This window comes from Bombus terrestris, chromosome 12 (assembly GCF_910591885.1).
Source record: "Bombus terrestris chromosome 12, iyBomTerr1.2, whole genome shotgun sequence".
NCBI lineage: Eukaryota > Metazoa > Arthropoda > Insecta > Hymenoptera > Apidae > Bombus > Bombus terrestris.
Genome location: NC_063280.1, coordinates 7,290,638 through 7,314,920, shown reverse-complemented (window position 1 = coordinate 7,314,920; position 24,283 = coordinate 7,290,638). Strand labels below are relative to the sequence as shown.

The following is a 24,283-nucleotide window of genomic DNA, read 5'->3' as shown; positions in this document are numbered from 1 at the left end:
AAGGATAATTTCAAGATATTTTCTAAGTTAAATATGAAGATTACAAGGGAAAACATGATAAGTACAATTTAGTTCATTTTCTAGTTCTCACTTAGTGCTTAGAAAAAGGCGTATTTCGATATAACATAGCTAAAAAGAGGAATCCAATCTAAAGACATAAGTCTTTTAGCAGTTGATAACATAATATCTAAATATGATATTCGATGCTTTTGAGAATAATCAAATATTCTTTAATTTCATAAACAAATTTAAGAAATGGACAGTTTTAATAATATGTGATTGATCGACGAGGTATTGGATTTCAAAATGCTTTCATATGTTAAGCATTTTTCATCTATTGCCTTCGTATGCTTATATTACGTTGATTCCTCTAGTTAACGATATTAATTGTATCAAGACATTAAAGTGTATTAAATATGATGAAATATACGTGTATATGAAAATAAGTTTGCAAGTAAAAATCACGTTGTACTTCATTTTCTGTATTTTTTAAATTTCTATTTTTGTTATCAGGAAGATTACTTACTTCTTAAGATGCACACGAGCAGCTGGCAGTGTGTCCGGGTTCTCCTTGAGGAGGAAGTGCCGAATTCCCAAAATATAGTGTTCCAAGTATGAAGCCCAGTCAATTTGCCTAACGTCGAATGTAAATGTCTGGCGATCCTCGAGACTAAGCTCTTCGTTTAATTCTCGGACATTATCATCTTTGAATTTCCATTGTTGCGTAGTAAAGTACTCCAAGTATTTGGTAGCTTTCTCGAGTTTCGATTGTAATGTGACCATATTGGCCGTCTTGCCCTTCAGTCGAAGAGTAAAGTCTAAAATGTGCGCCGGTACAATGTGCTGGATGAGCATGCATATTTTGTTCACTAAAGCGGAATTGTGGCACCTGCCACCTGGGTACCAAATCACATCGTTGTATGGGTGCATTCGGCTATACTTGAATGACAGTTCAACGAACTTCCTCCAGGTGATCGGGTTTTGTTGGCCTGTGCAGCAATTGTATATGGGAATCGTCTTCGTGCGATTCGTCGCGGTCTTCCATGCTGCGACGATCATCAAATTGATCACTATGTCGACCGGCACTATATCAGCTACCATTTCTCCCCGACAAAGCATAGTCCTGCGATATATATAACGAATGTTTATTTATTAATAACCGAATCAATCATTTCAGTTATAAAGTTTGTAAAGAAACAAAGTATCTCATATTGTTTATTGGTTTAGCTTTACGTATCTATTTAACTAACATAGAAATTACTAGGTTCTGAGCTTACCTGAAGAAACCTTTGCCAGCTGCGGCGATAAGTCCAGTTGGTCCGTTCCAATTATCTAACCATCCGGCAACTGGTTCTCTAAACGATGATAGAACTATAGTGGGTCTCACAATTGAAATCGGTAAATAATCAGATTCTGCTTCCAACATTCTTTCCGCTAGGGCTTTGGTAAATGTATAGGTATTCGGTCGTTTGCCGATTAAAATTGGTGTTATATCGTCAACCATCTTGTCATCCATCACCTTCGTCAAAGCGAATATTTGTTCTGGTTCAGCTATAAGAGGATAGATTTCTTCAGCGATGTCCTTACGGTCACAGTTGCAATATGCCGTTGAAACATGGATCAGCGCCTATGCATAAAGACATAAAGATTAATTTATCTTTGCTATCCTTTCTCTTCAGTTTTACTTTAGAAGAAAAAAATAAGACAGATCTCTAATCTTTACATTTTATAGATTAATAAATTAAATATGTCAGACTAACATAATAATTAATAATAATTGTTCAGGGATTGAAAAGCAAAAAGAATTATTTCGTCACACATAAGAATGAAATGTAAGGGCGTTTATATTATAATAGACTACAGTGTACATGTTCTTTACCTCTAAATTTTGCATACGATGACACAGATTCAATAGCTGTTTAGTGCCGACCATGTTAATAGTAACCGAAATCTTGAGTGCCTCATCAAACTTCACAGTAGCGGCAGAATGAAAGACGACTGACACGTTTCTTATTAGGACGTTCTGATCAGATTCTGAAATACCCAGTTCGTGTTCCGTGATGTCTCCAGGCACGGCGATTACCTTCAGAAGCTCATTCGGTGCGTCTCGACGTAGTTTATCGAACAGCTGCAAACATTTAAATAGATTAATTTTTTTATTTAATGGACAATAAAATAACTGTAAAGCGACATTAGGTTGTTCAACAAGTTCACGGTTATCTTCATCGCAAATTCCTACCAAATAACGAAACGTTTGAACGCATACTGCTCTTAAATGTATATTAAAGGGCTAAATCGATCAACTCCACTTTTTGTTAATTTCTTATTTGAAAATTCCAATTTTCAAGAAAAAGAAACGACTTATTTCCATAAGTTCATCTACTGTAAGATGGAAAGAAGTTCCCTGTATTTTGCACTACTTAAGTTTAGTGGTATCATAAGGATTAATGTTAATTCTATGAAAACATATCCCTTTTAAATTGTTCTTCGTTATGAATTTTCTGAACAATCTAATACATGTCCGGAATACATTGGAATATTTTTACAATACACGAAAGCCCAATACAAGAATAATAACAAAATATATAATAAAATATTTGAAGCACATTGTATCTTTTTAGCATTCAAGAATAATTATATTATGATTTTATTGATTGTTATGACGAAATAACGAGTAAATATTTTTAACTGAACAAAGAAAAACAAATACGGTGCAAAGGAAAAAAAACGATAAAATCTGAATGTTCTATAGTTTCGAAAATAGGAAATACATCAATTAAGGAGAAAACAAAGCAGTTGAACACACCGGTCCATTCAAGAGTGCCCGCAACCTCTGGTGTGCATCCTGCCCCTTTTTATTTCTTATCAAGACATAAATGTTTTTTATTGGGCAAGATCTGAGTAGTTTCTCGACAAGGACTTTGCCCATAAATCCAGTAACGCCAGTCACGAAGATGCTTCTATCCCTGTAGAATTCCTTCACGGACGTAGTCTGACTGCTACTTATTGTACTCATTTTGACGCGTCTACTTTCTTCTTCTTTTTTATTTCTTCTTCGTTCAAAATACAATAATTCTTAATTAAATTCTTATTTTCAATAATATCAAGAACGTTTTATATATACGACGTTCTATGATGTCTTTTCTTTTGGAAGCTTCTTAAGAACACCTCTTCTTCAATTATTTCCCTTTTCTTCTTTCTTTCTTCTTCTTCTTCTCTCTCTCTCAATCTTTCTCTCTTCGGCTTTATCTTTGGTCTTGATACGATCTTTGATGCTTATCTTTTTCTTTTTAAATGAGATATAGATCTATATGTACACGTATATCCTCCTTCTTTTTCTTCTTTTCTTTTTTTCTAATCTTCTGTTACTTTTTGACTCATTCGTTTGCGACTGTACAAGTTAGCAGAAGAATAACCGCAGCTCCCTTATAGATGGATCAGAGTTTGAGAAAGTTGCAACGATAGCTAGCACAGGTTCACACCGTTCCACGGGTTTCCAAGTGGGTTACGAATGGATTTTATTTCTGGTGGAATCATTTCGTGCCTCCTTACGACCACGGCATACACTTGGCTGTAACAAAAGCGAACAGCGGAATGTTAGGAACGTTTGAGACGCGTCTGTTTCATTTAATTAAAAAGTTCGAGTGGCAGCCAAAAATGCAGAAATATAAAGACGCGTTGAAAATAAAGAGCAACTTTGGCAAATTAGTTCGACGAATATATTTTGCATATAAGATTATGCCTTTATGCATTTTTGCATTACCATTTCCTCTGTCATAAAAGAAACGACAGATCCTTCCTGGTTAGCTAATATGAATTTCCTAGTTAATCCATTCAGAACCAAAATAAATTGATGAAAAAGTATTTCGAGAATTTGCTCAGTATCTTTCCGTTACTTTTACCTTACTTACTTCTTTCGTCCAAATCCCACGATACGAGGATATTCGAGGAAATTGAAATATTTCGCCCTTGTGATAAATTATTTTTCTCAAACGATAGCTACTCTGTGTCGGCAGTTTTAACGTTACTGCTATTTGTCACACAAAATCTAATTAAGAAATGCGCCTCATTAGCTTGACGCGTACACTGTAAAATTTCTAAATTTCTTCTATCAACTAATATATATCAATCATTTTCAGATAACTGTTATGAGTGATAACGTATTTGCGATCATCTAGGCAGTTGTACGATAAAGTGAAACTCAAGAAACTTATCTTTCCGCGAATTTTTTTACCCGATTAAGAACGACGTTAAAATTGAGCAGAGTAATACGATGAAAAAAATATTCCGAAAGAAGAGACACGAGGGAGTTGGATCATTCGTTGCGCGGAACTATTCGTTCCAAACTTTTCAAGTCTCGCGTAAATGCGTCAAAATCCACCCTCTATTTGTTGATATACCGTGTGTCTCGCGCTATTCGATCGAATCACAGTAACGATAGGAAACCAACGTTTTATAAAAATAAGTTTATAATATAAGTTTAAATTTGTTAAAAGATAGTAATTGTTTAAATCCTCGCTCGAAGAAGAAGTTTGTATAATCTGAGCTATCCATTAGAAGAAGAATTATGAGCGATTACAATTTTACAAAAAAAAATTAAAAAAAAAAAAAAAAGTTAAACGGATCGTACAAAGTACTAGCGCAATAATAATGATTAGACAGCATCTCTTTAATTATATTTAGAGAAATACGAATTCGCATAAATATCCGTCGTTTATCAATGGAACAGCGTATAATGAGATTGTGACGAATAGCTAAAAGATCTGAGAAAAACATACACGTGCAGATAGTAGCTTGTAAGAGCATGATATTACAGAAGATTTAAACGTTCAGTGGCACGTGTTGTACGATCTCATATGATCCACGCTGAACCTTCCTTTCAAGCTTCTATTCTAGCGTATGTAAATGAAGTGACAGTGTGTAGCATCGATGCACGTAGCTTGTATCGAAGACTGAACGACACACAGCGACACTGAATGGACGCGTGTTTAACTTTTGCTTTTTATATGCCCGAATAATGTACATTCAAACGTTTTATTTCCAACTAACGATAAAAATGTGAGAATTTAAACGAGCTGACAGATCGATTTGTGAACACGTATATATCTATTCCACAATGTTGAAAATGACTCGCATCACGCGAACTTTGTTTACCAGTTTATTAGGAAACATCATTCGCGAGTAATAGTGAATCATAAGTAAAATTCATTATCAGAGTCACAGATATCCTATTGTTAATTATAGCAAGACGAGGAACATTGATCAGATGGCGTTAAAAAAGTTAAGAAAATTTTATTTCAATTTCGTTAGCAGTAGCTTTATTTGAAATTTGCTTTAACTAAAAGATAAGACAATTGAAATAAATAAGGGAAGAAACAAATTTACTTAAACACCAGTTTTATTCACGCTATTGTTGTATTTTGTAATTTTTAAGTGTATGATATAACAATCTCGAAACAATTTCTAGGATACAATCCAGATTTTCTTTCGCACGTTCCACAAAAGAAGGTGGACATGAAAGAATGTCGAGTGGGACTCGACAAAGAAGGTCCTGAGATAAAAACTGACGTCGAGTCACGCTCGATGTAGGAGTGCAAAGGGTTAAGAAGAATTGTAATCAGCGATAATAACGACTAAGTTACAGAGTTCATAAAAATCTCGTCAATTCGAACTGGCGACTTATCCGTCCAAATAACATGTAATTATAACAAGATTGCATAATATCGATCAAACCACGTTAAACGACAGCGACATTCTTTAAGAGGCATCTTCTCTCGTTTCTATTAAAACCAACAAACTTCTTCGAATCTGAAATTCCTGCTCTGTCGCGTGACGATTTTCTCGATCTCAGGTCTGTTTCACGTCTCGTCGAATTGTACGATTTCTAGATGAATAGCAGAAGAAGAGGAATATGAGAAGAGAAGGAACTTTTAGATGCGCGCTGCTAAGCGCAAAAGCTGCAGAATACTAGAAATGTAGATAAAAGCGGTTTCGGTACGATTCTAGGTCAGCGTCCTGGCCTCGAAACGGTCACGAGAAGGCGCTCATTCCTCGGCCTCCACGGACGAAGAAACAAGGAAGAAAAGAGAGGAACGTCGTTCGACCCCGTTACACGAAAACCCGTTATGCGACGAACAACGACCGGTTGACTGACTGACAAAATCCTCGTTTCCTTTCTGTTTCTCTCCGTCTTCCGCTAATCGAGTCTTCCTCCCTCACAGGGTCGATCTTCCCCGGTCTATTTTTCCCGCTTTTCTCCCTGTCTTTCGTTATTTTATAACACGATATGCACTTGTAAGAGTTTGTCTTCTATTCGTCACGTTTTAGGTTCAGCAATAGAATTCGATCATTAGTTGTAATAGTCTTCCTTTTTGTCAAGCAAATTTTCGATAATTTAAGATATACAAGAGAAACGTGGTTCCTTTGAAACATTTTCGTCTAAATGTTTTAAATATTATACGAAAGAGAAATTCGTATGCAAGTACTTTGATATTCTTCGTCGGTTCCAGAACATACACCGGCAAACGTATAAATTATTTCTAATTCCTAGTACTAATGGTATTGCCCACATTCTACGTTATAAATTCCTGAGGATATATGAAAGTATCCTGAACGTCTTAATTTATACGATATAGGTCACTTCTTATCTAGCAGTGGTAATTAAGGGTTAATCAGGTTTCTCCATTAAAAATGATCATCCGAGAATTTGATATTCAAATGTAAAGTTGGTGGTCTACCGAACGTCACAATTACGAGAATAAATACCAATAACAAGGACGTAACAACGCAGAAATAGGTACGATGGAAATTCTTAGCGATAATGGTTGTACGTTCATGTACATTATGCATCGCAATTTAACACATCGCGTATTACGAGGTCGAGAAGAATACGCAATATAATGACGCCGAACGTAGCATTAGATTATTATCCGTTGTGCAATCAGAACACGAAATTATCGAAAAACATAGCCAGGAAAAGTGAAAGTTCACCTAAAACGTTGCCGTTAAACGAGAGCGTAATATTATGCCATTGCGAAAACGTTCAAACGAAGAATCAAAATCGGCCTTCCGGTATATATAGATAAAGTCAGGTTTCTTTTTTTAATTCTTCTTTTCGATCGAATTATTAGTTATTCTGTGGACTTGAAGTTATATAAAGAGATATAAACAATTCTATCTCCAAACTGAATAAAAAGACTCGTGATACGATCGATACAAGAATGTACAATCAAAAACTCGTTATCAAAAATTAAGGCTTTAGACATGTAATAAAAGATATTTTCTCAATTAAACGTTCATATGCCATTAGAGTCGATTGCGTTACGATGGCTAAGAAATTGCTAGAGGTACGAGCCAAAGTTTACTCGTGCAAATTCGACTGATTTTCTTTATCCATTTCTTCCAAACGATCCCAACAAATTCCTTTCTTTCTCTGTCTCTCTCTCTCACTCTCACTCTTCTATAATTTGAAGAATCAATACAAAAAGCGTGACATCGGTTTTCAAGCATCGCGTTTGGCGGCCCGCCAAAAGACATATGTTGCTAGTAACTTTGGGACCATTAAACGAGTGTGCTTCTTAGCTTAACTTTCGTTCAGAATGGCACGAAATGCGAAAAGCCTTTCGGGTAGACCTCGAGATAATAACAAATTATGTAATATCAACTCGAACATTATCAGAAATATTAAGCTTATCTCAGTGAAAGAATCTTGGAAAAGTGAAATTTTTTGGTCAACGCTGCAGACCCGCTTACGAATGGAAATTAGCTCAACAGTCGATAGAAGATTGTAATTTATTCAATCTACAGATTCCTTAAGGCTATCCTTCCTAATAAATTTACATAACTCGTTAAATGCAAAACGAGTCACTGAATTCTTATAATCAGATAATACTTATAATCTATAGTACTACAGGAACCCTGTTTGGGCGTAGGATCTAGTTAAGACTAGAGCTACATGTCCCACTTTTAAAAACCGTAATCTACTTATACAAGGTATTCAGCGAAATGATGTACGCGACTTTTAAAATGTACTTGCGATAACGTAGGGAAAAGAATGTTTCAAAGGAAGGCTGACCTGTTTTGAATCGCCTACAAATTCGAACAGATCAAGTGGCCGAAAAATATTTCTTTCTATAAGAGATCAAAGTCATTTTGATTTTCTAAATGGGACGATGCGAATATTCCTGATCTCGCAGTGTCGTAACTGATAGCGAAACGAGTTAAGCAACTTAAATCGCTAAGAACTTCGGGCGACCTTGACTTCAGAAATCTCGAATTCGTTGGCTCGTAGGTTCATTAGTCCGTGAAGTTTGATTTAATAGAGCGTTGGCACAGATATTACGAATGAAGTTCGCGCTGTTAACAAATGATAATAGTTCAAATTACCAGACTACCTTTTATGTAGGCAAAGGATAAGTTCGAATTTTTCTACACGGCATTGTACAAATTTTTCAAAAAAACTTACTTGTCAAAGGGAAGCTTTGTCAAAAGAAAAATGTACGTAGAATTGATCTTGAACATGATTTTCTGGTTCAATCATTTTCTTTTTATTTGTTTCATTTACTGCAACGTGTAGTACCTGTCACATCGTGTAGTGCTCAAATGCACTAATTGTTTTCTTGAAAAAAAAATGTTATAGTCTTATCAGCCTTTACATTAATATATTTGCAATTAATTTGCATTTCAAAGCGTCCGTAACAGCATACGCGTTGGTATCTGTTACCGATCGCTCGTTGTTTATTTGTAATGCACATATGTAAAAGAGAGTCGAGCGAGCTTAAAGATCCGTGCACAACTGCATACGCGAGACTGTAAGAAATGGCTGTTATAACTGAACTGAAAACGAATATCATAAATGTGCCATACGATGATTTCCACCACGAAGATATCAAGATGATGCTGTTTGGCGTTTCTCAATGATAAAATTTTGAAATAAACTACATACTTACGTCTTCTTATGATACGAACAACCGATCTCGTACAAAATTTCTAATGGTGTGTCAAACGGCGTCAACACAATGCTGAGCAATCAATCAGCGTGTTTCAACTGTTTGGTCTATTCTGACAATTGCGTGTCTTTTCTTTTCAATCCAAAATATCTTTTGACACATATATATCAGTTATCAAGAAGTATGTGCCAACAGATGACCACCCAACCGATTGGTAGTCATTTATCTAGAGAACTATTAGTTAAACAAGAAAGAAAGCTAATCAGCAATAAAAATATAAAATTCTTCGAATTTCGTTGGAAGAATCAGGCACGTGGAAATATCGAACAAGGTCTTCTGGATGTATTTTACAAAACATGCGAGGAGTATGATTTCTGATACCCGATCACACCAATGATTTTCTAAATTTAGAATATTAACGCGACTGCTTAAACAAGTCGTATTTAGTGCGGTTTTGTTCGGTTTCCCAGAACATCTGAAACCCGGACTCGCCCGGTTTCTTGCATAAAGGCCTTCAATTCGAGGAACTCAGAAAAACGCAAGCGTAACAACTACAGAGTACTTCGTTTAAAAAATAAATCAAAAAGTATTGAAATTTCCGTTCGTTCGATGTATTTCGTAAAAGGAAAAATGTGTAACACTCGTTCATACATCGCATCAGACAATAAAACACAGTGTTACTTATCTTTCCGTTGATAAAGAATAATAACTGAGTGATTATCGAGATCGGCATGTAAATAAAGCGATTTATATAATAATTACTTGTAACAACAATAAATGTCTACGATATCATCATAAAGCGTTCTCACTGTCTTCTGATATTCGTTGTTGTCAAGTAGCCTTTCAATTATTTTAAAGAATATTTGGAATCATCAATGTTTCTCTAGCGCGATGATTCTAAAACTGAGTATACATTTTAAATATAATAGATTTACGATCATCGGTAAGGACAGTTACATGATGCAAAAGGTCTCTGCAATTACCTTGGACGACAAACACTTGTACCCAATCTTCATTACATAATGATCGATATTTAAAATCTAATTACTGCGATTCTCACCTCTTCATATTGGTCGTGTGTTTTAAAATCGTTTGTGTTTTATTGTAAATTTTATATCAAATAATGTAATTCTACAATTACTTGGTTACTTACTAAACACTTACGTGGTTTAAAAAGACACTTGTAAATAGAAGAGCAATTTTATTATCTGTATTATCTGAGCAATTTTCAAGAATCTAAGATAAGGATTGTAGCAAAACGCCAATGATAACGTAATGTATACACTGTAAAACGCAACTAACTGATGCGAATGTTAAATTGTTAAAATACATAAAACATCAAACAGCTACAAGATCTTTCTACTACCATCACCACCACCGCTATCAAAATCCAGATTCATAATTCTTTTTGTTCCAATTATGTTTCAGAATCGCTTGTAGCGGACTCTGATGCTATTTCTCTGGCCGATGTTAAATATTCCGACCAAGTAACATTCGTTTCATCATTCGAACGTAGAAAGTAATTTTCATAATTCGAAATCTAACCGAATAGTAGAAATCATTAATTTGATATCTAAGAAAATTCTCTTCTGAACGAAGAAATATAATAGATAAGGGAATATATATAGAATCGAGACTCAACCCGTAGCATAATTATCTCTTCTGTTTTCAAGCAATTTACCTGTGTTTGATAAAAGAAAATTTGGGCAGGGTACCATGAAGCCGGAGAAGAACAGTTACGAGCAGGATCGAAGCTTATTCAACGTAACATTACAATACGAAGATCATTAAAATTCTAGTAGGTGTTTCATTTGTATCATATCAAAGACGCGCTTTTCCTGTTCATTGTTCTGGCATCACAAATCGAAAGTCGATAACCTCGTGACACACTTCTCGCGAATAATCCACATTAGAAAAATATTGCTTACCACTTACATGAGACACGTGTTTCAATTTTCGTTTTGGTGGCACGCGAACAAGATTTATCGAGGGAGCATATTTTCGCCAATGTCATATGTCAATGCCAATGGGCATATCACTCGATGGACGTTATAAACGAAAGTACTTTGCTTGCACAATGGGTTTCAAGCTTCGAATTTCGAGCATCGACATATTCGAAAGTAAAAATTTCGCGATGCGAATGAATTCCCAGAAAATTTCAGATCTCCCATTTAAATTCTTACAAAATCGTAAATTTCCAATTCGAAGCTGTTTCAAGTCGAACATCCGCAATTTAAGCTCTTATAAAGCTCGAGGTTCCGAATTCGGTGTCTTTTGAAACGGGAAATTTGTAATTCAAAACAGTCTTGTGCGTTGTACTTCGCATTCGAATTCTAATAAACTTTCACTTTTCATCGCAAATTCTGTAAAACATTTCGAATTTTAATATCCAACTCCTTCGAACTTCCCTCTTCGTTAACATTTTTTCTTCCTTTTTTCCTTTTTAACAATCCTTAGTGCAGATTACTGCAATTTGTCCTGTAGGACATTCGACAGGTTCTTTTAGCTTGTTAAGGGTAGGGTGTGGGTGCTAATTCCGTTGCATCAGTGCTATTACAAGAATCGGATTTTGCGTCATTAAATCCTGCGGTTGTTTCTTTCTCAGTGTTCTAACGGTACTATCAGTGTACAGTGCAGTGGCTAGAGCGTTTGCTCGGTTTATCGTTCTTGTTTCCTATCTGTCGGATATTTGCTGAATTTCCTCGTTTGCAGCGGCGATTTAAGGATCTTTGATTAGTCCTTCACTTCGTACGTACCAAGGTACGCCCATTATCGTAGGAAACACGATCGATTGCACCACTTTGACTTCCATTTTGGCAATGTGGCTTTTAGCTATTTTAACGCGTAACTAGATACCGTACGTCCCTATTGCTTTTTTATTATGACTTTATAGATCAGTAACTTGTTTTCTACATTTAGTTTCGAAGGATGGTTGGTTAACCGGTACATGTCACGTTATTCCTTTTAATTTTTACTTGTTGCATCTTTCTGCGTATGCGCTATTTCCAAGTTGCTTTTGAAGCCAGGTATTTCGCTATTTTTATTCGCGGTGTTTCATTGTTCCGAAGCGTGACTTTTGGAGCGTCTTCTTCACGGATGGTGAAAGTAATGCAACTACGTTCGTTGCAGTTGAAACCCTAAATCTTGAGGATGATTTGTCATTACTTCGTTTTTTTTTTCCTTTCTTTGTTTCAATTTTCAACGGGTCTCGACGAAGCAGAATAAGAAACAGACTTCTTTTCTTTCACACGTTAATTAACTCGTACGTATGCACAGAGCGACAGACAAGAGAAACTTCACGACACATATACGGCTAATGGGTTGTACTCGCAAAATTTGCAAAATGCACCGCTGAAACCGTATAAATTTCATACGTCACTGTATGATCTTCCGATTTGTAATGTAGATTTAATAAGAAGAATACGAGCATTGTATGCGTTAGCGATGAACTTCGCCCGAGATAATTACGACAAAAAGTTGGTTAATTCTGATCAATCGCCGTTCTTGTTATACATATTTCATCACTCTTTCTTCGTTTGAGCAAAAATGCTACTATTTTTATTCGCCGTTCTAACCGCACGAACTACGAAATCACCTAAACATTCAATTTAAATCCATAAAATTAGTCATTTTCAGGATCGGAGTATTAATTCGTATGAGACTACAGTTACGATTGACCTTGCTTCCGTCCATTATAATCAAACTTGATCACTTTTAATTATCAGAGATTTTTACCGCAATAGTTTGTCCAGCCTGGAAATACGTGACAAATATCTCCGATGCGCACGTTTTATCGTGAAAAAAATATTTATCTACCTGACGCTAATCGTAGCAACGAAAACATAGTAAAAGACAAAAAAGAAGAGAAGAAAAAAAGGACAAGAAATTTTTTCATGAAAAGTCATAAAAATCGAATTTTACGCGAAGAAGTCCAATGCAAAGGTCGACGTTCATTCCCTAGACTTTACATACGAGATCTTCCCAGAAGCGTATTTTTCTTCTCTTTTTTTTTATTCAAAGGTGTTTATTACGATCGACTCGTCTGTGGAAATTTTTGACAAATTAGATGACATTGTGACTGGACACGAACAGCAATTTCGATTGTTACATATTGTATGTGATATAAGGATCAGAATAAAAGAATTATAAATAAGAATAGTTACATATAATAAGCTAGTTACGTATATAGCAAGAACTGGACCGATTAGAGCGAGTCTGTCTAATGTTGAGGCTTATGGATATTTTAATTTTTCTTTGCAGGATTATTCAATCGAATTAATTTGGATCGTCATGAATTTTGAGAAGCATACAAATGTTCGACAAGGCCGATTTCACACGGAGATACGAATACCGTAAAGATGACGCGAAAAATCATTAATAAGCATTTATCACAACGACCGCAACGATCTAATCTCACTCACGATCGTGATCGTGATTTTGCTCGAATTATTTCTTATAAAACGCTTCGATGTAGCTCGCATACGAATATCTGCATTCGCTTAATTTTAATTTAAAATTACATTACGTTTCCTGCGTACAGCGTAAATTTATTTCGTTTAACATCAAAGATGAAAAATAGCTCGATCTTCTTTTCTTCTTACGAATAAGATATTCATCTCTTTTTCCTCCCGATTTCAAAATTATAAATATTCATTTGACGTCGTTAATATAAAATATACAGGTGGTGTAACGCGTGCAAAGAACAGCTGCGCTCTCCTCTAATCAGAAACTATCACGATAAATCACTGTGAAAAGTCACTGTAATCGAACGAACGCGATCGAATAACTCGTGATTTTCGCAAGTGCCGGTTCACGTCATATCTCTAAACACGATTACACGTACCGCCGCTGAATGTACTCATTTGTATCAATGTTTCATTTGTCGCGACGGCTTCGTACGAAAAGTATCGTTGCCAAGATACGGGAAACGAGTATCGCGATACTATGACTCACGAAAATCGTCGCGTGAACTTCACGTTCCCTTCGCGTACGTACACACGTACGTTCGTTATATTCAGATACGCGTACCTCCGTATGAAACCGATCCTAAGCAAAAGTAGAAGCAACTAGAATAGAAATCGATAAAAATTTGTATCTTTCGTCGAGTTAATATCTGTTTGCGAAATTTCTTGATTTCGCATGTTTGCTCGTTTCTCCAAGGTTCATTAACAACTCTGTCCGAATGCCCAGCTTCATCGCCTTGTATTCGCGTTTTATCTCCGAATTTCTTCTTCGTTTCGTTATATCCGCTGATTTACAACCGCGTTTCTGTCTTGCCGGGAACTTGCTTCATATTCTATCATTAATTTGCACTCTCTGCTGATAGGTTTGCTTGGCTAATAGGCTCAACTATTGCATAGCTGTTTGATCTTAAGAGTAAAATTTGCGCATATATGCTTAGAAGGGGCATTAGCAAGCGTAAATGATCGTTTTAAACGAAACTTACGCACTTATGATGTGGTTCTCGAAAGAAAAATATTTGACGTGTGTCTCCCTCTTCTTCTGCTTCTTTCGCTTTTTCTCCTCCTTCTCTTTCTTTACGTGCTCGTAACTACGTTGAAGGAGGAGAAAAACTATGGCCAACGTTCAGAGGGAAATGTGTTCCACGAAACACCTCGGAAACTATTTTTATGTTCGTTGTTAGAGTTTCGTGCTTTACGTCTTATGTTCGAATTTCTATGTTTTTTGAAGTTTACATGCAACGAGAATATAAATAGCAACGTATAGGGAATATGGAATATAAGAGGTGCACTCTAAGATGAAGTTTAAGTTGCAGATTTTGAGTCTAAAGGTAAATACGAACGATGTTGACGAGCTTGGTGATTGGGAGACCATAACAGCGAACCAAAGAGAAATGTAAATGAAAGCCGGTGCTAACTCGCAGCAGAAGGGCTACGAACAAATAAACAATAAATAAGTAATAATATCTGAGAAACTATTAGTTTTAGAAAGACAGCTGAAACGTACACGTTGCTTGTTTCTAATCAAGTAAATTTAACTAGGTAAATAAAAAAGTCTTAAAAAATTATTTCGTTTAAAAAGTATAACGAAGACTACTGTCAATTGCTGCAAAAGCTACAACAAAGATTAGCACGTTGCTGTAAAATGTTCATCCACTTTTGGTCTCAAACATCGTCACAATGAATCTGAAAATGTACATATGAAAACTACAAAATATTTAAACAGCCATATTTAATGCGCATTATGTGCTTAAAATAGACTGAGGCATAGAATATGCTAATCTTTTATTTCAATATTTCTTTCAAATAAATACCTGTACGTTACTTTTTCGTATATATTTTCATTTTGTCATTACGGTGGCAACGAAACTTCAAAATGTTCTATGCAACACGTAGAACATAGACGCGTGGTGTATCAAGATCGTTAAGCTCGTCGATCTACAGATTTTCAAAATTTCTATCCTCTGATTTTAAATAGCTGGACAGTGTACGGCCACGGACTTGTACGTGCGAATCGAACGTATATCGAAATCTGTCAGATTGAATAATTTTTATCGTGTTATGCAATTAATTAATCAATTGACGCCGATGAGTCGTCTCGCATAGATTAGATAAGAGCAATTTGACCGTGATTCATTTGGCTATTCTTCCGCGGCGGCCACACATACAATAGATCCGATTCGGGTTTAGAACGAGAACGGTATCAATGTCGTGGCCAATGACCCTCGTCAGTGAGAAAGAGGGAGTAAAAGAGAGAGGCCGACTCGGCGTGGCGCGGCGGCCAGACGTAGCTTCCTCGTTGCACGATGAAATTTCCTCTTTAACTAGCGATTAAACGATTCGAACCTCCGGTTGCGGGTTTAATTCGTGCGGATTCTTCTTATTCGGCTAAGTGCACCGAGCCTGTTCTATTTTAGGCTACGATCACACGAGCATTGAAACAAAGAATGTTAACGCATTGTTAACGAGACACTTTCCTAGCTACTAACTAAACTAATTAACTAACTAACTTTAACAAAAAATTAATCCGTTGGACATTATATTTGACATATTGTGATATTCTTAGAAAGGTGATTAGAGGAATAATCAGAAATTTGTTTTATCCGCTAAATGTTATAATCGTTACTATGGTTTTTCTAATGCATAAAAAGCCACGGTTTACTAATAACTACTGATTAACAACTTATAACACGAACAATTTCTGCTTGATATATATTTCTCTTTTTTTATCAAGACAAATTTATTTATACTGACAGCTATAAAAAATTAACCACTTAGTGAAGTCGTGCGCCTCATGATAAATGTTCTCTTTTTTTAAATTGGCCGATTTTTATTCGACAAGAGGTCAACATATAACTTAACTTCTGATTAGTGAAGTGAATTATTGTTTAAGAAGTTAAATAATTCGGACATGAATCATTTTTGTTACGAATCTCTCAATCATTGTGTGTGCGTGTATGTGCGTACGAGCATAGAACGTTACATCTGTGGATTCTCTCTTTACAAAGGATTAAATACGTTGCAATGCGATTGTATGTATCGCGTGGAAGACCAATTGGAATCATCCGCGGATAACGTAAGTTTTAACTAGGATGCTGACTGATATCTTCCATCATTAAAGTGTTAGCTAGTTACTTGAATTCAAGTCGTTAATTATTAAACGGCTTGACCTCAAGTATGTGTTCATAGAAGTCAAGTTACTTGACTCGACATAATCTAACTACAAGTGGGTATCCAATGGAAAATGAATTTCTAACATGGCGTATGGCTAAAATTGACTTAATTTGAGGAATCAATGCCAAGAAACACGAAGCTATAAATAGCACCTTACGTTGTCTAATAACTATAACTATTGTTTCTGTTCGAGTCAAAGAATAGAACTTGAAAGAACTTCAACTTTACTTGCCAGAATTTCGAGGGAATTTGTGTGCCATTTAAGACATAGATCTTATCAGGTTTCATACTGGTAGTTTAATGATCGAGACGTTGAGACGGTCAGAGGACAGCTCAAAATGTGTTTCAATTACCCTCGAAACCTTCGAGTTAAGGTCATTGCCAGTCTAGCTTTGATCTTTATTAATTGGCGTTGAACGATGCATCTCTCTCTGTCTCTTTCTCTCTCTTCTCTCTCTCATGTGGGTAGCGTCCATGGACTTAACAACAAAGTTGACAAAGAGGGTAATCACTCTGAAGAAGAGCAATGTGACAGAGTATAAAGGCAAAGAAGTATTGAGTCATTTTATCGTGCTAGTTCTTAACTACTCGAACTGAACTTTTCAGAGAAATGTAATTAATCACTCCATGTGTGTCTCATTGATACAAAGAACACGAATTTATAATAATACGATGATAATTCTACTTAGAAAACGACAGAGGCTGTCTAAGTCCTAACAGTAATATTGAATTTCATAAACCTTAAACTCAATTTTCTCAGTTTACAAACAAGAGGAGGTAGAACAGTTAAGAGGTAGAGCGATGATTTGTTTATTATCGAAATTGGATATTATTCAAATTGTTTCGTATAAACATTCATCTAAGATAATCATCCGAATAAATGTTTACATTAATCGAACATTTTATTCGCATAATAGTTATCTGTGCCTCGTACAATACGAATAATTATTCATTTATTTCCACTTGATTCTGTGCAAGTTTATTAATACGGTTTTTGACTATTATATTACTTTGCCGAGGAATAATAAACTTTGTATATAATAATAGACAGCAATCCGAAGTTTCTTTCTTTCACAATAATTTCTTCCCACGAAGAAATTATGTTCCCGACTGTGGGAATAGATGGGAGTTAAGAGACAACTAAACATGGTGTGAAAAAGATGAATGTGGCAGTAAATTATAATTCAGTTCAATGATTCTCACTAGAAACGGCGCTTTTATGCAGATGACTTTCTCTGCTAAACTTCCGATTCTTTTACACGCGGCACAATGATTTTCTCTGCTGCAATCCATACACTTGTTACTTTATACCTCAGAAGCCGATATTTACACGAATCTTCGCTAATATTAAATATTAAAAGAAAACTCTGTTATGTAACTGTATAACACGAATGAAATTATTTAAAAGATTGCGTCTGGTATATCAAGCGAAGAATCTTTCTGAAAATTTCTGCGCACCTCTAGTCATTCATACACGTCTAGATCGCGAATGTTTACCCACTTGTGGAAAATTTAAAAACCTGCAAATTGTTCGTTTTCGTTGCTCGGCGGTAAAATAAAACGCGTATTACTTGTCGTTACACGCATTAGAAAACAAACTTTTTACTCGATTCTAATCTATCTATTAGTTCTAATACATCATCCGCCTCGTAGAAAGTCCTGCGAAATTTATCAGACGATCTTATCTTCGCGGCATCATGAAAGTGAACAAGCTAATCACACACAAAAATGGAACATTATTTTTATCTATTACAATTGCAAAAAAAAAAAAAAAAAAGAAAATGGAAAAGAGAAAGAAGCAACACGAAATGTACCCACGATATAAGATGCAATACCAAAATCAAGGTACCGCTAAGTAGAATTACAAAACCATATACAGCCACAGGATACATCACGATTCCACAGCCTTACTTCATGCACGAATGTACGTACGAACGTAGTCCATAGGATAAAATGATAAAAACTCACCGAACTGATTTGAAAGATCGAGAAATTGGAAAAGAACGATATACAGATACGTTGACTTGAATGATGGAACACGAATCTCTATAATCCCGTACGGCGACCACAATGGTCGACGTGAGCTGCAATGCGTGTCGAGGATTACTAAGGGACCGAAATGTGGGCCAGCTACTTTAAAGACGAGTCAACTAACGAAAGGTGAACTGAGCTTACCTGGGACCAATCAGAGTAGCTTGTACCTGACTCTGTTTGAGTCAGTGAAAGACAACTTCTCCCCACTTATCTACCCATTAATGCATCTATACAATACATCACATGCATGCGTGCATGCACATACACCTACATGCGCACGCGCAGAGACACGAATATTGGAATTAGGAATCATTTTTCACGGTCCTCTCTCAATGTCAACAATTCACTCCCACGTAATATTATCGCTAACCCTTACGGAATATTATTTCGGTGCAGAATGTAAATGGGACTGTAGTAATTAATATATCTGGTCATTTTTGGAACGATTATCTTGTTTGCGTGGTCAAAGAAATATTCTTCAAGTTAAGAAGCCAGAGTGGTCCGATCAGAAATTTTGATCATCGATAAAAACGACGAATCAATGGCAAAGATGAAAATGAATTTCAGTTTAGTCCTTGTAATGCTAAATACGATATAATTCGTTTGTAATAGAAATTTAATTATACATGAAAAAAGATACGAAACCTCTTGATAAGCAGATTATTAGCGGAATTACGAGTTAACTCGTCTTCTATGGTTAAGCGCGCAATTATTTTTCTACTTTCTATCGCTGCTGTATGCGAGGACTACGGATGAAGAATACGATAAGTTACATTTTTCTAGGTTTTTTTTCTTTTTTTATAGAGGAACAATCTTAAAATTCAATAGAATGTCGATGAATTTCATGTTATCAAAATTTATTTGTTCTCGAAATATATGTTCTCTCTGCTTCCTCGAAATTTTCGAAATATCGTTCGTAGTTATATCAACGTTATTAATTTGTATCATCGATTTCGATAAAACATCATTTACTTATCAACTGTCTTACGTACCATATCTTCGAAATTAACAACTTCTTTTCGTTTAATCACGGGTTGGTAATAAAATCAGAAAATCAACAAAAAGATACATATTCATCGTGGTTTCCTCCTGTGATCTTTATACGGATCGTTAGTAATTCTTTCAACGAAGGAAAGTAAATTTCAGTGGCACGTAAATTAAGCTCGCGTACCGGAATGAATGGCTGTGTACATAGGTCAGTAAAAACTACCATCTGAAATCTATCGTATTTAAGGAACCTGATCAGACGACTACATTTTCATTCTTTTTTATACCTTATTTTTTTTGAAGATATTAAGGTGACTTTGAGTTTTTTTAATAGCCTACCTTATGTTTTTTATAACATCGATCGAACCAGTCGAACATTCTCTATAGAAAAGCATTAACCTATTTATACCGGAAAGCCGCTGCGTTCAGCAGATATGTTAATTGTTATTTGCCCAGACAAATTAATTCCAATCGAAATTAAATTACAACACACACAGATGTTACCTGTTTAGCTTTCGATAATAATAATAATAATAATCGCCTTGATAATTCGATAATCCCACCAAGCTAATGTACATATGTAATATAGAAATCATATCAGATCACATTGAGAAATAAGGAATAGAACAGTAATAATAACGATGAATTCGGCAGAGTTCGTGACGTGTATGCTAATGTTAACCTAAGTATTATCGAAGCATCAACGAAGCACAGACTAGAATTTGACTACATGTTTATTAATTCGATGGTTAATTCATCATGCCTACGCTAATTAATTACTTGAAGCATTATCAAGACATAGGCTACGACTTGACTAAATGTTCGCTAATTTGATGGTAGTCGTTTAATTATACGATATCGTGTATAAGATCGATACGTACATTTAAAATCCCTTGATCTCACGTGGTAGATAATTCCTCGGTCTACGGGGACTTGTTATGCGCGACCTCATTCTTACGCGCTCAGAAGATACACAGCAGAAATATTCATAATGAAGTTGAACTTCCGAATATTTCGGGCGACAAGGACAGTGAATTAAACGCGAATTAAAAAGAAAAAGTTGATCCTTTAGATCGCAGTGCCGACACGGCCAACAAATCAAGTTTATTTTCGTTCTCCTGAATTTTCATTATTATTATTATTCTTTTCCTTCTCTTCTTCTTTCCTTTCCTTTTTTTTCTTTTTTTTTTTTTTTTTTACGAAAATTCACAAAATAAATATTTTTAAAACAGAGCTATCAAACGCTCAAGAGGAGGCATACACATACTGTTGGTCGACCTTAAGAGAAGCATGCGATTCTCTGGAGGAAATTACACGTAACAGAGTACTGTAACAACACAAATCACTTATACTAAAACGCAAGTATTCGAACAAAATTCGATAATAACGAACGCACACAAAAAGATAAAAATAAGGAGGATTACTAACGGCAGGCAGTCTAAGTCCAATTCTCTTTTCATTATCTACGATATCATAGAATTTTTCAAACATAAGGAAGCATAAGGAAATAGAGGAAGAAACAAAGCTACTCTTATTCATATACTTCTTATTCGCAGATGATATGTTAATAAGGTACAATCCAATAGGAATACAAGAAAAGGTAAATACATTACACGACTACTGTGCAGAAATATTTGTACAACTTATACCGGCTATTTTCTCTACTATTTTTTCTTCGTACTGGCAGATCCTATTTTTACAGATTTTCTCCTCTGACGAAGAACGAATAATCCGCGTAAATCGAGGCACGGCTATACTAGCAAGTATCACTTTCTTATTTCCATTAACTGATATTAATTATCAATCTCCATCAATATCTACTAACCGTATACGATAGCCTGAGATAAAAACAGAGGCAAAGATTATATCAAGGGGTTTCGTTCGTAGTATATTTAGTATACATTTGTAATAATCTGGAAGTACCCAAATATTATTATGCACGGTAGTGTGTAATCGACACGAGTCAAAAGAAATTGCGGACACTTCGTATTCAGACAAAGTTTACGTTCTTACAAAATTGTGCAATCGATACATATAGGGCGGGTTGCATGTTGAAATCGTTTTGTAATGTCTGCCATTGTGCTCGATACCTTGATCCCTTTTCACCCTGGCTATAATACGCAGAAAGTTAGTCATGAGTGAAAATATGATCGATCGAAACAATTTGTATATTTATTGTAAATGATCGATTGCCATCGATATACATAATAAGTAAGCTTTCTGCCATAGAATGAATCGTGTACTTGGTACACGATTTGGAAAGCAAATATCATCGCTTCGGCGAAGTAATGATCTTTTTTTCGTTTTCTAATTACTAATCCATTCTCTCTTTTTTTTGCGATAAGATTACATAAATTCTGCTTAAAATGACGTCTATGTTATGATATGAACCTAATCACAGACTAACCACGGATGAAATAAGTGATAACAAACTGTTTTTTCCTACCGTGTTTCTTTTTTTGTGACGATACAATTATTTGGCAATCTGTTAATTAATTCTAAGATAGAAGTATCAACTAATAAATTAACACTAAGTTACGTACAGTGGTTCTGTAAAAAAATGTCTTATCGTAAAGTTATACATAATTCAGTTACTTAGGTAAAATTGTCGCAGTGATAAAATATTCAAACGATAAACTATTCGTACGATAAAAGTTCTCTGCTTGGATCAAGTGGTATTTCATTTCATTTTGTGTTTTACATTCGCCGCAACACAGATTAATAATAGTATTAAATTAAATAAAAATTTCCATCAATTAAGTAATCTAACTTTAAAAAGTAATGACCTCGAATGACTTATATTTAGAGTTGATTTCACGGAGAAATAGTCAGAGGTCCTAATTCGATAATCTCGGCAACTATCAGAAAGAAAAAACGTTGATTTTTACTTTGCATAAAAGTGCTTACAAAATATCTATAGTACACGTCGTCTTTCGTTTTTCGTTCGCAATGATCAATTGCATGGTTCTACCGTTAAATTTATTATTCAGCTATCAGAAGCTCGTGTGAATAAATAATAGGATATTTGTAGCGTAGTGATATAGTTGTATTATAGTTATGCGTTTATAGCACGGTTAAGTAATATTCGGAAACATACAATATTGAAAGTTAGCAAATGTTCAGTGACTTATGAGCGGCACTGCAAGCCGTTAATCATATTTTTACATTGACAACTTTGCAACTTTGATTCTATAATAATTACAGCTGCCACTCTTGCACATCGATTGCACAATTTTCACCACTTTCAGATTGTATATATATATACTGATCATATGCATTTTACGTCAACACTTGCGAGAATATTATTTTTCCATGCAACTAGATTTCTTTCTTAGCACCACTTTTTGTATATTTGAGATCTTGTATTCGTTTCCTTTTTTTTTTTTTTTTTTTTATTGTTAGAACTCGATATCGCTTAGTGACTTGCGATTTAAGATTTAAAAATACAAAATATCAGCCTGTCTATGAAGAAACATCTCTGCCACGCGCAAATATCCTACACGTTTAATTACGTACAAAACTTCGGATTCCAGGATTTCGTGTTCAGCATTTATATTTTTATCTCTTTCCTCGATCACTTTATTTCATTGGCAAGTACTTGTCAACTTATCGGTAAATAATTATCTTTGCTGTTACGTCTTTTAGTGCCTGATGTCTCGAACAATCTCGACTACATTTCTTTTTCTTCCTTTTCTTTTTTTTCTTTTTATTCGAGCTATTGAAATCAAAGTGGTCTGACTAATCTGAATAGTTTTCTGTCGTGAACTCGTTTTCTATCTTTTCTTTAAATTCGATTAAAATATATTTATCCATGTAATTATACACCTAACTAAACAGAAGGCGATATTCATTTTGGCAAAGATATCTGTACGTGTTTCAATAATTGTGAAAAGAGAAAATCTGAAATCCGTCATTTTGCCGGCTTTTCCCTTTCACTTATTATTTTTCCGCGTGCTTTTCATTTTATACGTTACACGAAATTCATCCAACAGTCGATGCATTAAAATTAGAAGAGTTGCATATCCCCATTTTAAAATAAGAGCCGGAAATCTCATTCCGAGATTATAAAAGGAAATTTTACTCAGCCTCTATCGAAGACCATAATAAAGTGTTGTGCATAATTATGATCGGTGTCATCGTTTCAATCGACGCACCTGTTCGATCATTTGGAATTTAAACGATCATATTAAGAAATCGCCATAAACGAGCCAAGAGGTATACGAGGTATAGGTTTCGTTCATTTATAATACGATAATTCACCTATCATTTGGAACCTGTTTCCTTAAAAATAAACTAAACCTTAAAATAGAAACCTGTCCTAGACACAAGTGCAATGACCTCGCATTTAATCTTCGACTTTTAATTTCGTCACATTCTATATTTTTTTCGAGAAGTTCGTTGACCTACTTTAAAATACAAAGTCGCGAACACTATCATTTTTCAAAAAGATCGATACCTTTTACTTTCGCTAAAGATATGCGTAATATTGTTGGGAATTCTTAAGAAGAGTTATGACCAGAAGATACAGGAACCGTTTAAATCGCGCTTATGTGCCGACATATGGGTGACGACAACAAATGCCAGAGCCACAATCACGTGTACGTATTTTTTTCCTTTTTTTTTTGGATGATTAATTCAATTCAAATCAATTCTCACGGAGAATTATAAGTAAATTTTTCT

The 24,283-nt window shown here is 35.1% G+C and overlaps 1 protein-coding gene across 3 annotated transcripts in view; it reads right to left on the bottom strand.

The window, feature by feature from the left end:
- Positions 1-24,283, bottom strand: part of LOC100645343 (putative fatty acyl-CoA reductase CG5065) — a 44,570-nt gene that overhangs the window by 4,910 nt on the left and 15,377 nt on the right. For 2 of the 3 annotated variants that reach the window (XM_048410908.1, XM_020866057.2), the window contains 4 exons: positions 2,807-3,571; positions 1,880-2,128; positions 1,278-1,627; positions 527-1,123 (listed from right to left, as the gene is read on the bottom strand). In XM_048410908.1, the coding sequence (XP_048266865.1) occupies positions 527-1,123; positions 1,278-1,627; positions 1,880-2,128; positions 2,807-3,016 (1,406 nt within the window). In that variant the 5' untranslated portion in view covers positions 3,017-3,571. Of the gene's footprint in view, positions 1-526; positions 1,124-1,277; positions 1,628-1,879; positions 2,129-2,806; positions 3,572-18,550; positions 18,709-24,283 lie in introns of those variants that run through there. The other variant, XM_048410907.1, reaches the window with a different exon arrangement.